General features: G+C 60.2%; 1 protein-coding gene across 4 annotated transcripts; it reads right to left on the bottom strand.

Annotated features, from left to right (window-relative positions):
• Positions 1-3,930: 3,930 nt before the first annotated feature.
• Positions 3,931-11,691, bottom strand: SHROOM1 (shroom family member 1). 4 transcript variants are annotated; one of them, XM_037050479.1, is made up of 9 exons: positions 11,365-11,691; positions 10,799-10,997; positions 6,566-7,939; positions 6,433-6,488; positions 6,066-6,269; positions 5,296-5,868; positions 5,060-5,207; positions 4,680-4,952; positions 3,931-4,599 (listed from the first exon to the last, which is right to left on the bottom strand). In XM_037050479.1, the coding sequence occupies exons 3-9, from the start codon at positions 7,529-7,531 to the stop codon at positions 4,267-4,269; spliced, it is 2,553 nt and encodes an 850-aa protein (XP_036906374.1). In that variant the 5' UTR covers positions 7,532-7,939; positions 10,799-10,997; positions 11,365-11,691; the 3' UTR covers positions 3,931-4,266. The 4 variants fall into 4 exon arrangements, with proteins under 4 accessions (XP_036906374.1, XP_036906376.1, XP_036906377.1 ...); XM_037050481.1 differs by having other exon boundaries at positions 10,799-10,959; XM_037050482.1 differs by lacking the exon at positions 11,365-11,691 and having other exon boundaries at positions 5,060-5,192; positions 10,799-11,157.
• Positions 11,692-14,031: the final 2,340 nt, after the last annotated feature.

The raw sequence follows: 14,031 nt of genomic DNA, 5'->3' as shown, positions 1-14,031 counted from the left end.
TAGACGAGGTCACACATGGGTCAAGGGTTTAGAACCGATGAGCCTCAAGTTCAGGTGCTAGAAACCACTGCTTTTTCATGGCAGGGCAAGACTTGCTGAAACTATAAGGTAAGTCAGCAGGAAATCGTGGATGGAAGTGCAGAATGGAAAGTTTTTGAGAACCCAGTATCGCTAGCAGGGGGTACACCTCTGGCAGGGTATTTCCAACTGACACACACAAGAATGACTGTGTGTAAGTTAAGGCAACTGAGCTGCTAGAATTCTCACAGGGACGAGAATCGCTCATTTTAATGGGGGGAATTGTTGATGTACAGCGGATGCCTGAGCCGCGGCCAGAGCGGGCTTATTATTAAGTCTCACATTTCCTTAGCAGAAGGTTGGAAGTTGTGCCTGAACGTGTCCCACTTACTAATGGAGACCGGGGCGTGGGCGATGCTCGCGTGACCTGTGCTCTTTACGTGCCAGGCGCGGCTCTGAACGCTTTGCAGGTACTGGCCACCACCGTAAACGTAGGCACTGTCAGCTTCTTGATGTTAAAGTGAGGAAACCGAGGCCTAGAGAAATCCTCGGTGAGTCACTCAGGCAGCACAGCCTGGTAAGCGCCGGAGCGGTCGTGGCATCCCGCGCCCTTCCCATGGCTGTGCGCTGCTGCCGACAGGCACGGCGGTCTCAGCCTCAGCTCTCCACTCATTGAGTGCCCTTGGGCGAGTCACCCAGTTCCCCGATGCTGTCTCCCTTTTCTGTGGGGCAAAAGACTGGCAGTACCCACCCTGCAGACCGTAGGGGGAGGGGCGTGGGAAATGGGTAGGTAGAGCCGGCTACGAGCCGCAAGCCAAACTGAAATACTAGGAGGTGCGCCAAGCTGGGTCCACAGGGGCACCCAGCCACACCCCAGAGCAAAATAGCTCAGATTGGTGCCTTTGCTGGCCCGTTCTTTTGCCACGTTAATAAAAGCATACAGAAATAACCAACTTTATTAGGAAAAACGTATTACCACAAAAGGGGAATTATTCCATGTTCTTTACTTAATGTGCATGTAGTTAAAATAGAAATAACAATGTCTTTCTTAATTCACACTCCTATGGAACCCCTACCCCAACCCCCCGGAACTGCACAGTCGTGGCGCAGCCCTCAGCGCACAGTTACAAGGCAGGCGCACCCAGGACACGAATTCTCCCCTTGTTTGGGCCTTTTCCTGGAAGAAATTATTGGAGTGCTTAAAAATGTTTGCTTAGATAAACTCTATTTGCGCTCCAGGGAGCTTTTAGCCGTGAACCTCGGTCGTGGCCTCAGCATTCGGAACTGCCACACCTCTGGCCTTGAACCTTGAAGCAGAGGTGGCCTCGGGTATGACTACTGGGAAGAGGGAGAGAGACAGACAACGGGTAGGTGAACACAGACCTCTCTTCCTGAAAAAAAGTCCTCGTAGGAAGTTGAGGCGGATTTAAATTTCAGAGATGACAGGCAAACCGCCCGACGTGCCCGTCTAAACTGTGGTGGAGCCGCGACAATTGCAGGGCGGTTGACAAGGGCGCGTTAGAGCGACTGCCTCCCCACCCCCACCCCCAGCCTCGGGGTTCGCGCCCCGCTCTGTGGCCCTCAGCTACAGGTGACCTAAATTCCCTCTTAAGTTTCCGATCTGCATATGGGGAGCAGCACCGCGGTCGGCGGCGGCGAGGATTCCCGGGGTTTTCGCCGCCGCTCCCTGAGGTACGTGGTGCGCGCGGCTGGCTGTTCACTGCGCACGGGGCGCCGCTCTCGGACACGCGGAACACCGCTTTTCTATTCCGTTCCCAATCTGCAGTCGGAAGGCAAAAGTACACTAATTACATCCACTCTACCAGCAGCAGCGAGGGCGGATGAGGCAACCCGCGGAGGCGGTTGCAGGGCTGCCTGTTGCCCAGCAACAGCCCCAGCTTCAGCCGGCCTCTGGCAGAGCGCAAGGTCCGTGGTGCGGCGGGGGCAGGGCGGGCAGGCGGAGGTTCGGGGGTGCGGGCGGCTTCAGGAGGTGGGGCCAGAAACCCCAACCCAGACCCCTGAGTCCCTGTGTTCCAGCCGGGGGTGGGGCTAAGTAAGGCTCTCCTACATACTGATAGTGGAGATAACAACCTTCCCTCCTCCTCACTTCTCATTAACCAGCAACCGAGGAAAGCAAGCCAGCCTTCCCAGGGCGGCCTAGCTAGACTTGCTTTCCGCCTGAAGCAGGAAGGCCCAGCCCCAGCCTTCAGGCTCAGCAGCGACACTGCTCTGCAGGGCCAGGCAAAGTCCCAGTGGCTAGTGCAGAGGGCCTGGTAGCTGCGGGGGCTGCAGGTGGTCAAGTACAGGTAGCAGCTTACATAGTGAGAACAGTGCCCTCTGCTGGCAATGTCCTGGAGGGCGAAATTCACGGGGCTCCCGGGGCCCTGCAAGTCTTGGCCTGTGGTACCAACATGCAACACCTATGGTGAGCTCACTCTTGACATCTGAAGGAATAACGGAGTGGAAGGGAAATACACTGGGGGAGGAAGGAGACAGAGGCCACGTGAAAGGACAGGCACAGTTGGTGTCCACCTACTTTGGTGGCTCCCCTGATGTGGTAGGGACAAGCAGAGAAGCCTCTTATTTCCCGGTAGCAAAACCCAGCACAGAAGAAAAGGGCAATGTAGCTGGACAATGGCAGATGCCGCTCCCCCGGCCCATCCCGGCCTGGGAGTGTTTTGTCTGAAATACACCGTTTCCACTGGCCCGGGGCACCCCTCTAAGTGTCTTCCTAAGAATATCACAACCAGAGAATGCAATGGGCCTGTAACAGGCCAAAAGGCAGAAGAGAGCAGATTCCATCTAGAATGCATCCCGAAGCCAGCTGCCCGGCTGGACTGAGGGCCTTGGAGCGGAGGCCCTGCCCAGTGTTCAAAGCATAATGTTAGAACCCACAACTGCCTCGGCAGGAGCCCCATATGTTTTTTATAAAATGGCACAATGTGAGCATTGTTCTGCACTCAATAGCACGACTGTTGCAACTAATGCTTTTGCTATGAATACGACCATTTAAAATTCCCAACCAGTTGCACTTGGTGACAACACGAATCAGAAAACAAGCCCAGAAGCAGATTTCTCACTTTGGGGTCAGTTGGCTTTAAATACACACATACATGCCTTTTAATGTACCCAAGTTCCAAAAATACGCCGAACCTTTGCAAGGACAATGTTCTCCTTGGTGCTTGCAGTTATAAATACTAACGCTGATTTTCACATGTGTATTTGAAAACCTGACATTGATTCTGTGTATACAGGGCTGATGCACAAACAGAGGAGTGTGTGTGTCCTAGGCCTCAGCCCCTAACTCCTCCTTCCCAGCCCCAACCCACCCCCAGAAGGGCGCCTCTGGCACAGCCCAGCTGCCTCTCCAGGCCCTCAGCCCTCGCCTGACAGGTCTCCACGGCCCCCAGGCCTCACCTCCTGCTCCCACCCCCAAATGCCCTCCTCAAACCCACCTGACCCAGTGCAGTTCCAAAGGAGAGCAGGATAAACTCAAGTTTGGTAACACAATTGGAAGAGGAAGAAAGTTCTTAGAATGAATGTCCCCAAATGTCCACGTGTACTGGGCATTTGTCAGGGTTCTTAGGCAGCAAAGCATCTGAACCCATTTTCCATTGGTGACTTTCTCCAGTGAGTCTTGGAGGCAGTACCCCACTTCCACTATAGAGGCTGGGGACTTGGGTAAACTCAGTGAAGGAGGCCTGGACTCTGCCAATCAGGCCTGGTGTTGGTGGTGACGCAGTCCCCAGAGCAGTGACGGATCACTGGCGGCAATGGAGTTGGGGGCCCAGCACCCCCCTGGTTCCCCAGCCTCCCAGCAATGTCCAGACCTCCCTGATACCCTCCAACAAATCCCTCCTCCGCCCTCACCGGGGAGGGTTGGCGTCTGTACCCAGTGAACGACGTTCCGGGTGACATACACACTCCTCACATCAGTTTTTATTGAGGGAAAAGAGGCTGTTCTGCATCTTAAGTTGAGATTCTGCTTGTCTCCACTCCCTCCAGCCCACTTGGACCAACCCTCTCTCTCATCACAAGAAGGGGGAATACTGCAGTTTATAAAATCCATAAATTAATTACCAAATAATCCACAAGACTTGGGCGAGGCCACATGACACCACTTGGAAGAAGTATCCTGGAAGGGCCCAGCCTGGGCCATCCCCACCCCAGGGGAAAGCACCCAACGAGCTGTCACCCCAGAAGCGCGAGGGAATGGCAGGGGTAATGCTCCCCACCTCCACGCCATCGCTAAATAAGCAGGGCCGGGAAGGGAGGTTTATGGGGAGGCTGGGTCCCTGGTGGGGAAGCCAGCCTGGGAGATGAGGGTCGATGGCCAAGGCTGTTCCTGACGGCATCCAGTTGGTCCTGAAGGAGCCGGACACGCTCGTCCAAGCTGCGCTGCTGGGCCAGGACAGCGGCCTTGCCGGCCAGGAGGGCACAGTAGGCGTGCAGCTCCCCAGCTGGCAGTGCCCGCACCAGAACCTCACGCAGGGCCCGCTCGCGCCGCGCCACGTGCTCCTTCAGCTCCCTGGCATCCTCCTGCTGCCGCTGCAGGAGCCTGAGACGTTGCAACAGAGAGGCCTGGAGCCCACAGGGAGAGGCACTGTGAGTGGGGCGAGTGCACCTCGCCACCCCGCTCTCACGCAGCCCCGACCCTTTACCTGCTCCTCAGGGTCACCGTCTGCCCCTGTCCGGGCCAGGGCGTGGTGCACTCGAGCCAGGCGACTGCCCAGTAGCAGCAGGAGGCCAAGCACGCGCTCTAGGTCAGCCATGAACCGGCTGAACCGCTCTAGGTCGCGGGGTGCACAGGCCTGGCCCACAGCAGCCTCCAGGGCAGCCCTGCTCCTGGCCCAGGTCTGGGCTGCCCCCTGCAGCTGCTCCTGCTCAGCCTGAAGGGTCTGCAGCGTCTTTTGGAGGAGTTCCGCTAGCTCCACCTGGAGGGAGGGCGTGGGTACTTAAAGCTAGGGCCAGGCCCATGACCTCTTAGGCCAAATTCCTGCCTCTTGTCCCACCCAACTTCCACCAGCCCCACCACACTCACTTTCTTAGCTTGGATGCTGCTATTTGGCTCTGGGAGACCCTGACCACACAGACATGGCTGGTCAGGCACAGCGTGGGTGGTAAGGTTTTCAAGCCTTGTTTCTTCTGGAGAAGTCGGCAGGAGCTGGATGCATCTAGAAAGGTGGGGCCTGGGGATAAAACCAACGCTCTCTGGGTTGTCATGCCCCAGGCCGCAGGGGCTTAGAATCTCCCGAGTCCCTGGTGCCCCGCGCTTACCCTGGCTCAGAAGTCCCAGAAGCCTCCTCTCCAGCCTTGCCACAGGCTGGCCTCATGGCAGCCCAGACCTCAGCCAGGGGAATCAGCCCGTCCAGCAGATCCAGAGGAGGCTCTGGGCTGGGGCAGAAGGTGAGTGTGTCACTCAGAGAAGGATCCAGTCTGGCCAGCTCCTGAACCAGCTCCTCCAAGCGGGGACTAGGCCACATAGGTTGGGGACCAGGCTGGCCAGTGCCCCAAGCCAGGGCCACATCATCACGAGGCCCTTGGGTCTCATCGCCTGGTGGCCCCAAGGCATCTGCTGGTAGAGGCTGGAGGGGGTCGTTCTCTGCAGCTGCAGGGAAGTCAGTCATCAGCAGCCCAGTGCAGTCTGTGGTTGGGATGTCGCCATTTGCAGTCCCAGCGGGGCTATAGCATGTGGGCCTGGAGATGCCCACACGGCCGTTCACCCCCTGCCAGCAGGCATCTGCCCCTGCTGTCTCCGGGCACTCGTGGAAGGGGCGCTCTGGGGGGATGGCAGCCCGGTTAGGCCTTTGGCTCGAGCCAGCTCCACATGGCAGGTCAGAGGCATGGACACTGGAAATGGAAGAGACACTGAAGTGGAAAAATCTCTGGCTGAAGACCAGGGGTGGTCTCCCAGGACTACGGGTCTTCACCCCATCTCCCGGGATTCCAGGCTCCATCACAGACAGGGCTGCACGCCCCTGAAGTGTTCTGTAGCTATGCATGGGGAGTGGGCGCCTCCCTCCGCTTGGAAGCAAAAGAGAACTCACCTGGCTGGGAGCCCTGGGTGTACACGGGGGTCTGGAGGTGATTTTGTTCTGACAGGCAGGGCTTCTTCCAAGAAGACATCATCGTGGTCGTCGGGAAGGAAGGGGAGCCGGGCAGACGGGACCCTGTGCTCACAGTCCGTGGGACTGCTCTGGGGACCCGCTGCAGGACACACCACTTTGGCAGCTTCCTTCTGAGTCAGGAACCTGGAGGCAGAGACCCCCCACTGACCACAGCGACCAGGAAGGAAGGATTTGGTTTGCAAAAGACAGCATCAGAAGGCCCAGGATGAGGTAGCTGCGAGGCGCTTTGCTCTCTCCGGCAAGAGCTGTGAAAGCCCCGCCTCCCAGAGTGATCCATGTCTCTCACCTGGGGTGTCTGGTCTGACATAACGGTCTGGGGGGGTCTGCTTCTTGAGGAACGGCCTGGAAAAGCAGAGAGGTCAGATGAAATGCGGCTCGAGTTTTCAGTCTCCCAGAGGCCCCCCACTTCTCTTCCATACCTGGATAACGGGCCTGGCCGCTCCGGGACCTCCCCAGGGACCCAAAGCTTCCCCTGAAGCGCTCCGACTCCTGCGGGCGGGCCTGCAGGCGTCGTCGAGCTTCAAGGACCGGGTTTCTGGCTCCCCTGAGTCTCGGGGTGGCCATCTGATCGGGTGACCTTCGAACTCCGCCAACGCCCGATGCTGCAATTCCTGGGGCTCGCACCTGGCTCGGCCAAAGCTGGAGCAGGCCCCACCCGAGCACCCCGCAGCCATCCCACCGCCCCAGCCCACGCGATCCAGCTTTCCTGGCTCGGAGAAGCACCACTTCTGCTGCTGGTTGGCGAGGCGGCCCCGGCCGGGGGTTCCTGGCACGAGAACCCTGGAGCGCGTCGGCTCCCCCTCGCCACCCGGGTGGCCGAGCGAAGCGGAGCGCGGATGCACCGTCGGGGGCCGCGCGGGGGCCGCGGGCCGCAGGCGGGCGGGCAGGCTCATGCGGAGCTCCTTGCGCTGGAAGGACGTCTCCCGGAGGACTCGCCGCTGCGCGCCCTGCAGGCGCTGGCGGTAGGCGGCCCGCGAGGCCGGAGGGCTGGGCGGCTCGGCGGCGCGCGCTGCGGCCTCCGCCTCGGCCGCCAGCGCGTACAGCAGGGGGGTGGCTTGCCTGCTGAGCGCCCCCGGGCCCCCCTGCACCTGCGGGGAGCACGGCCCACTGCGGGCGGCGGCCGCGGGCCGGGGCTGCGGGGAGGCGTGCAGGGCGGCGGCAGGCGGGGCGGGCGCCGGGCCGCCCCACACTAGGCGCACGTAGTCCCAGTCCAGGTACGGAAGGAGGTCCCCGCCCGGGGACGGCGAGCGCGGCTCGGCGCTGCCTGAGGCCGCGGAGAAGGAGCCGTAGGCGGAGTCGGCGCGCACGGACAGCCGCCGCAGGTCCAGGCTGTGCGTGGATGAGGCTGAGGAGGCGCGGTCTCGCCCCGGACCCAGGGCCTCCATGGCTGCGCCGGTGAGCGCTGGGCAGACTAGCTCCGCGGGGCCTTCGAGAACACAGACGGCGTGATGCGTGAAAAGTTCGGAGCAAGAGAAGAGGCCGCTTACACTTCCCCTCTATAGTCACACTGTCTCAAGCGCTGGCATTACCCCCAGATCAGGGATGGCACGGGCAAGAGGACCAGCCCCAGGGACTGGTTCTGGAGGTGGAGGGCCCCGGTTCAGGGAAGGGAATTGGCCCCAGGCCCGCTCCCGGCTGGGGCCCTCCAGGCTGGCACCCCCTGGAGCGCCGAGAATGCACCCACGCTCCTTCCCTCCCCAGCCCCGTCCCACCCTGGCCGCTTCCTGGCGCTTTGTTAGCTTCTCCGTGTGATCTTTCCCGGATGAACAATGGTCCAGAACGTTCTGAGATCACTGGGGAGCCAAGAAAGGGGCGGGGAGGACCCGGGTCAGGTGGCAAGGCAGCTTCATAGCCGTCCTTCCTCCAGGCCTGCGCGCTTTATATAAATATTGATCTTGCTCCTCCTGGCTGCTATCTGCGCTGCACAGAGGAGGACGCTGAGGCTCTGAGGGGAAATGATGTGCCCAGGGGCACACTGCTGGTCGGAGGCAGAGCCCTGCCTGGAATCTGGGCCTGCCTCCAACCCTACTGCAGCCAGAATCAATTTCCCAAAAGCAAACTGCTGAAAGCCAGGCCCCCTTTCCCCTACCCCACCCGCGGGGGGGGGGGGGGTCCCTCAGCTGCCTGAAGCCTCCGACCAGCCCGCACTCCACTGTGGGAAACAGTGGCCCTCACCTTCCCCCAAACTACTGGCAGGCTGCAGGATAACATGGTCCCTGCTTCCAGAGACTGCCTTTTGTCTGGGACCGACAGGGTCTCCCGCTCTGTTCTGCTACTCTTGCTGCAACGGGGCTCGGATCAGAGGCCTCCGGATCTGCTGGGCTCCCTACAGTGTCCTGAATTCCTCCTCACGGCCCTCATCACCCTGCGTTGTCATTGTCAGCTTGCCTGTGATTACTTCTTCCCAGTCCCACCTGGGGCCGCCTGAAGACAGGCTCTGAGTTCCATGTCTCTGGACCCCCGTGTACCCAGCCTGAAGTCAATGGCAAAAAAACATGTGTTGAGTGGCAAGTGAAGGAGCCAGCTTGTAAGGAGCAGATGAAGGAGGAGAGAAGAGACAGAAGCCAAGGGGCCCTATTTGTCTCTTCTGGGAGGGGCGCAGACAGCACGAGGCACACACGCATGCTTTGTCAGCAGGCAGGCTCAGCTGGGAGCAGGATGCGCCAGAAATCTATGCTTCCCGAGTGCGGAGGGGGTCGGGGGCAGGAGCTGGGTGGGTGCACCTGGTCAGGGGCAAGAGCAACTTTGAGTCTCCAGAAATGGGGGCTCCCACTGGGCTCCAGGGTCCTGGGAGGAGGGTTTGCCTTCCCTGAGCTGCTAGCTGCTTGGTGGGGGGGTGCAAAGGAGGGTGCCCCCTCCCCCTGCTGGTGTAGGAACGGAAAAGCAGTCTTATCTGACCCCCCTAGACACTGTTTAGAGCTCAGCATTACCTGCCACCCACTTCCCTGAGACCCCACATGCTACAGATTGCTGGCCAGGCAGGTAAGGAGGTCAGTGGTGAGAGGATATGACGGCATTTCCTAAAAGGGAGAGGCGGTACCTGCAATGTTCCCTGGAGGGCCTCTCAGCTGACCCTCTTGGGGCTGCACCATCTTGACCTCACCCACCCAGAGGCATCTTCATGCCCACGGAGCCCATGGCCTCGCGCTGCAGCTGGGGCCTCCCATGGAGGCTTGGGGCCTCTTTTGCAAAGTGTTTCCCCTCTCTGGACTCCAGGAGGACAAGCTACTCTGAGCAGTGGCCCCGCCCCACAAGGACAGTCACCTCCTCTAGGAAACCCATCCTAGCCACCCGACCCTAGTCCTCTCCCTTCCTGCCCTTCTGGGCCAGGTTTGGGAGCACCGTTCACCCTGGCTCCTGCCACCCACGCCTGCCCGTGTCAGCTGGCTTGCTGCATCTACAGGCACGGGCCGCTCACATTCACAGATGCTTCCTCAAAAAAGGCCTAGAAGGTTCTATCTTAGTTATGAGTCACTGCGTTGACAAAAGAACTCTGAGTTCACCAAATAAAAACAGCTTGAGTGGATAATAAAAACGTGGCACATATTTTCTGATGGCTCTTAACTTGGCTCGGGGATGCTTTTGCAGCGGTGGACCCAGCAGGCTGCTACCCATGCAGGACGCTCACACCTTTGCAAACCTGCTATGCTAGGAGGGCCTGGCTCCTTCACTATGTTTTGGGGCCTCAGCATAAACAGTAAGGACTTTCCACACTTGTCTGGCTGCAGGGAGGCACAGCCTAAGAGCCCAGCAGGGCCGTTCCTGTCAGCCTGAGCTGGGCTGCAGGGAAGGCCAGAAGCTGCAGTTCAAAGAGCTCTTTTGCCAAAGCCTCCCAGAGCAGGGAGGCAGCATGGACGCCCTGCCAGAAGACCACCAGATGGGGGTCCCGTGGGGATGGGGGAGGGCATGTGCAATAAAGTGTCACCTAAAGGAAAGAGCAAGAGAGGAAAGAGAGAAGGCTGACTTCAGTGTGCAGAGCTGGGGACAGGAAGGTGGCAGTGCCAGGCTCAGGAAGGAGGAAGCCGAGTCAGACCAACCCCGGGGCCAGTGCCCATTCAGCCTGGGGCCTGTGGGCTTTGCAGTGCCTGCCCCAGGTCTGGCAGCTGAGAAGCTGGGATGTGGGCCAGGACTTCAGGGCAGAGGTGGGACCAGGCCAGCAGGCTGACCCAGGTTTTCAGTTAGGGGTTGTTGGGGAAATCCACGAAGGCAGCTTCCAGTGGGTGAAACCATACCAAGGCAGATCCAGGTGAGGTGACCAGAAAGGTGGACAAACTCACAGACCAACAACGGTCAGGAATTAAGTGGTATCTCCCTCAAAGCCCCTCTCACATCTGACCTCTCTAGAGAGGTTGTCCAGGCCACCCCTCCCGGCTGGCCTTCCCCCAGTACCAGGCTCCCTGAGGGGACACTCCTGCAAGGCCATCTCCCTGCCAGACTGAGTTTCCCGGTCCCGGGCTCGTCTTGAACCCCAGACCAGGTCTGGACAGGAGCTGTTCTGGTAGGGCCCGGGGCTCTCCCAGTCCCTAGTCCCCAGTGCCCACCCCGGACTCCGCCCGCCATTCTCCCCGAGCCTCTCGCTCAGTGCAGCGCAGGAAATCCGGGGTGATGGTGGCACCAGGGGCAGTAGGCCACGGTGTGCACGGACCACCTACCTGAGGCTTCAAGCTCTGAGAGTCGGGCACGCTAGGGAGGAGAGAGGCGCAGGAACGGCGACCGCAGGGGGCGGCAGAGTCACGCGGTGCTTCAGCGGATCCGGGTCGCGGGGACGCTGGGACGGTGCACCGCTGCGGGCGGGCTCATTTCTCCACCTTTCCTGTTGGGTTCGCCGTCGGGGAGGACTCGGAACGCGTGCTGGGGGCTGCGCACTCACGGGCGGCAGGGGCTCAGATTCTCCAGCGGCCCGAGGGGCGGGAGCGCAGGGTTGTGGAGTAAGACCCTCTGCGGTCTTCGGCCACTGAAGTCTTCCACCCCCCGTCACCCCCATCACCCCGCACCCCGCGGCGGCCCCCGCCTCTTGGCGGGTCTCGTCCCCGCCCCCCCGCCTTCTGCGAAGAGCATCGGCGCACAGGCCCCCCCAGACGCGCGGAATCCACCCCTCGGCACCCAGAGTGGCACCGACTGCCCGCAGCCCCCTTGGCCCCCGGCCCTCCTCGCCGTGGGGCTCGCCCTGCCTGCTCCAGGGAAGCGGGGGGGCCGACCCCGCTGCCGTGCCGCCTACCTGAGCTCCAGCCCGAGAGGTGCGTCTGGGCGCCGGCAGCCGCGGCCGCGCGGTGACATCAGAGCCTCAGGCTCCGGCTCCGGACCCCACCTCCCGGCTCCGGTCGCCTCAGGGGAGGCGCCACGTCCAGCCACCGGGGGGCGGGAGCGCGAAGCGGCGGCGCTGCCCGCGAGCCGCCCGCCCCCTCGTAGTGTCTGAACGTACTGGCCCCGGACTCGGGGACGGACCCTGGTGCCTCCTCGGGCGTACAGGCCTCTCGCTCTGAGCCGGAGACGCAGGGGCGCTGCGGGAGGAAGGGCAGCCACCGCGCCGGCCTGCCCGATTCATCAGCGCCTGGGGTGCACGGGCCAGATCCCTGCCACCCCCACCCCGTCCACAGGCCCCTCTGGAGGGGGGCGCCTAGGCCGGGCCCCAAGGCCTCCGGACGGCCACCCCTTTCCTTTGAAGCATGGCCAAGAAAGCAGACCCGCCTGGGGCTCTTCCTCTGTCCCTGAGCGCCATTCGGCTCGGGGGTCATGCACCGTTGACCAGCTCTGTAGAGGCCTCATTCCCAAAACTCTTCCCCCTTTTTGATTCCCACCGTGATTCTTCCCCCCGGTTTTATCCCTCTTTCTTTTCGTTCCTTTCACTACCCTGCACTGCCTGGGTCCTCCTGGCCAGCCGCCTGGGCCAGAGGGGGACTGCCGACTTGTGTGTCCACTCCCGCTGCCCTGGGTGTGTTCTTCAGGTGCTGGACATAGGCGGGCGCCCTGTGGCCTGGGCAGGGCCCACAGGCTGGACCAGTCTGGCTCTCAAGGTCCTGCCTTTGGGCACCTCTATCTTCAAAGTAGGCTCTGCATGCATCTGCCACTCTGCTCCGTGCCCCCTCCCCCACATCCTCGGTCTCTCCCACCCCCACTGCACACCACTATCCCATGAATCCGGGCTCTGCCAAGAAATGCTCCGACTTTGGAACGGGGCGCGCGGCCCTTTGCTGGGCCCTTTCAGCTCTCAGGTCTCTGCTCTTGGTGTGGGCTGCCCTCACTTTCCCTCAGAATCACGTGCCTGGGCACGGCACCACGCCCCTCATCTTGGCATGCCTAGGTGGTAAGGTTCGTTGGCGGTAATAACTGGGACCCAGAACTCAGCCCAAGGGGCAAGGCTCCTTGCTGCTTTCTGGGAGCCTGGGGATCTCTGACTTCTCGGCTCTCCTAAAGGAGGCAGCAGGCGACTGAGCCTGGATTCTGGTTGGTGCCCTTCCAGCTCTGCTGCTGCTTCCAACGCCATCCTGACCCAGCTATCTGCCTCCGCTGCAGCCGGAGCGAAGCCTGGACACCATGGCTCCAACCCTCTGGGCTTTGAGGGCCTGCCCTTTGAAGACCCTGATTCACACAGTTGGTCTCCGAGCAGTTTCACAATAGAAGGAACACAGCCAGCAACTAAAAGTCAATTCAAAGTTGCTCAATTTTTATTTGTATTTTAAATGTTGTATTAAAAAGAACCCTATTTCTTGAAAACCATGAAGGGCACACGGTGTCCACATTCATTTCTATAAACCCCACTCCACCCCTCTGTCCCGTACTCCCTTGCCCATGCTGCAGAAGCTCTCTGCCTAACGCCCAGAAAACAGAAGCCCTTCCCAGCCCTTCTCTCCCCAGAAGAAGAGAAGCAGCCCCCCACTTTCGGAAGTTGGCCTGGTGGGGTCAGCCTGACCTTGGTGTTGCTCGGAGCCCACCTGACATGCATAGTCAGGGTTTTGGTGTTCTGTCGCACCTAAACCATTTCATCAGACGAGGCATAACCCGGGGGTCTTGAGACAAAAACCAAGACCACCTGGACACAATAAACCATGAACATTGTCCACGTCGTGAAAATGACCAAACACTGTCCTGTCCCGCCTGAGAGGGGTGTCTGCTGTTTCCTGACCAACTGCAGCTTCAGCTTTGCCCCAGTATTTCATCTTTCCGGAAAAGATTTGCTAAGATGCCCAGTCACGGATGACACTTGCTTCCCAACAGCACCCAGCGCTGAGAAAAGCCCTGCCTCCTGAACTTTCTCTGTCTGACCCACTAACACGAGCCCAAATCCCCTAAGTGCTTTCTAAGGCCCTCTTACCAAGATGGCCCAGGTTCCCCATGCTGGGTGTCCCATCACTGCAAGGGCGATAAACCTTGGACTGCAGGAGTCTTCCTGGGGGTCCTTCCTGCAGGACATTTCGTGTCTCTTCATTACAAAAGCCCAAAGAATCCTGGAGAAGAAGGGGAAGAAACTGCTGTGAAGTGCAGAGTCTCCTTGAGTGGCCCAGGGATGGAGCATGTGCGTATTTGCCACGTTTCTCTGCTAAGTAAAAGGACAGACACCCGTGCGCCTCCCTATCTCGATACTTTTCTAGGCCCCGGAGGGTTCTTTCAAAGAGCCCCCTAGGGGCTTAGGCTTAGTCAGGGCAAGAGCCACAGTCCTTGGTCTTCCAGCCAGGCTGGAGCTCCAGAAGCTGATGGGTGGGAAGGTGCTGGGCCACCTCGAAGGCGGTTTGACACTTGGAACCTGAACTGATGACACCCAGCAAAGCAACCTTTGTACCACAGCAATGTAACGAGTCTGTGACTTCTTGCATTGGTGCCCACTCTCTGTTGGACACGGGGGACACAATGTGGCAATGGTCGGAATGCTAAAGACCACGTCTTTGCT

This window comes from Sturnira hondurensis, unplaced genomic scaffold, assembly GCF_014824575.4.
Source record: "Sturnira hondurensis isolate 20B ecotype Veracruz unplaced genomic scaffold, ASM1482457v3 Scaffold0006805, whole genome shotgun sequence".
Lineage (NCBI taxonomy): Eukaryota > Metazoa > Chordata > Mammalia > Chiroptera > Phyllostomidae > Sturnira > Sturnira hondurensis.
This window is presented reverse-complemented; position numbering and strand designations above follow the sequence as displayed.

What these genes read in the sequence shown, in the direction of transcription:
- SHROOM1 (XM_037050479.1), bottom strand. Translation starts at nt 7,531, where the DNA reads ATGGAGGCCCTGGGTCCGGGGCGAGACCGCGCCTCCTCAGCCTCATCC. An exon ending in TGTCAGACCAGACACCCCAG is followed by an intron (nt 6,270 to 6,432) that starts GTGAGAGACATG and finishes CTCTGCCTCCAG; the next exon opens with GTTCCTGACTCAGAAGGAAG. An exon ending in GCAGCATCCAAGCTAAGAAA is followed by an intron (nt 4,953 to 5,059) that starts GTGAGTGTGGTG and finishes CCCTCCCTCCAG; the next exon opens with GTGGAGCTAGCGGAACTCCT.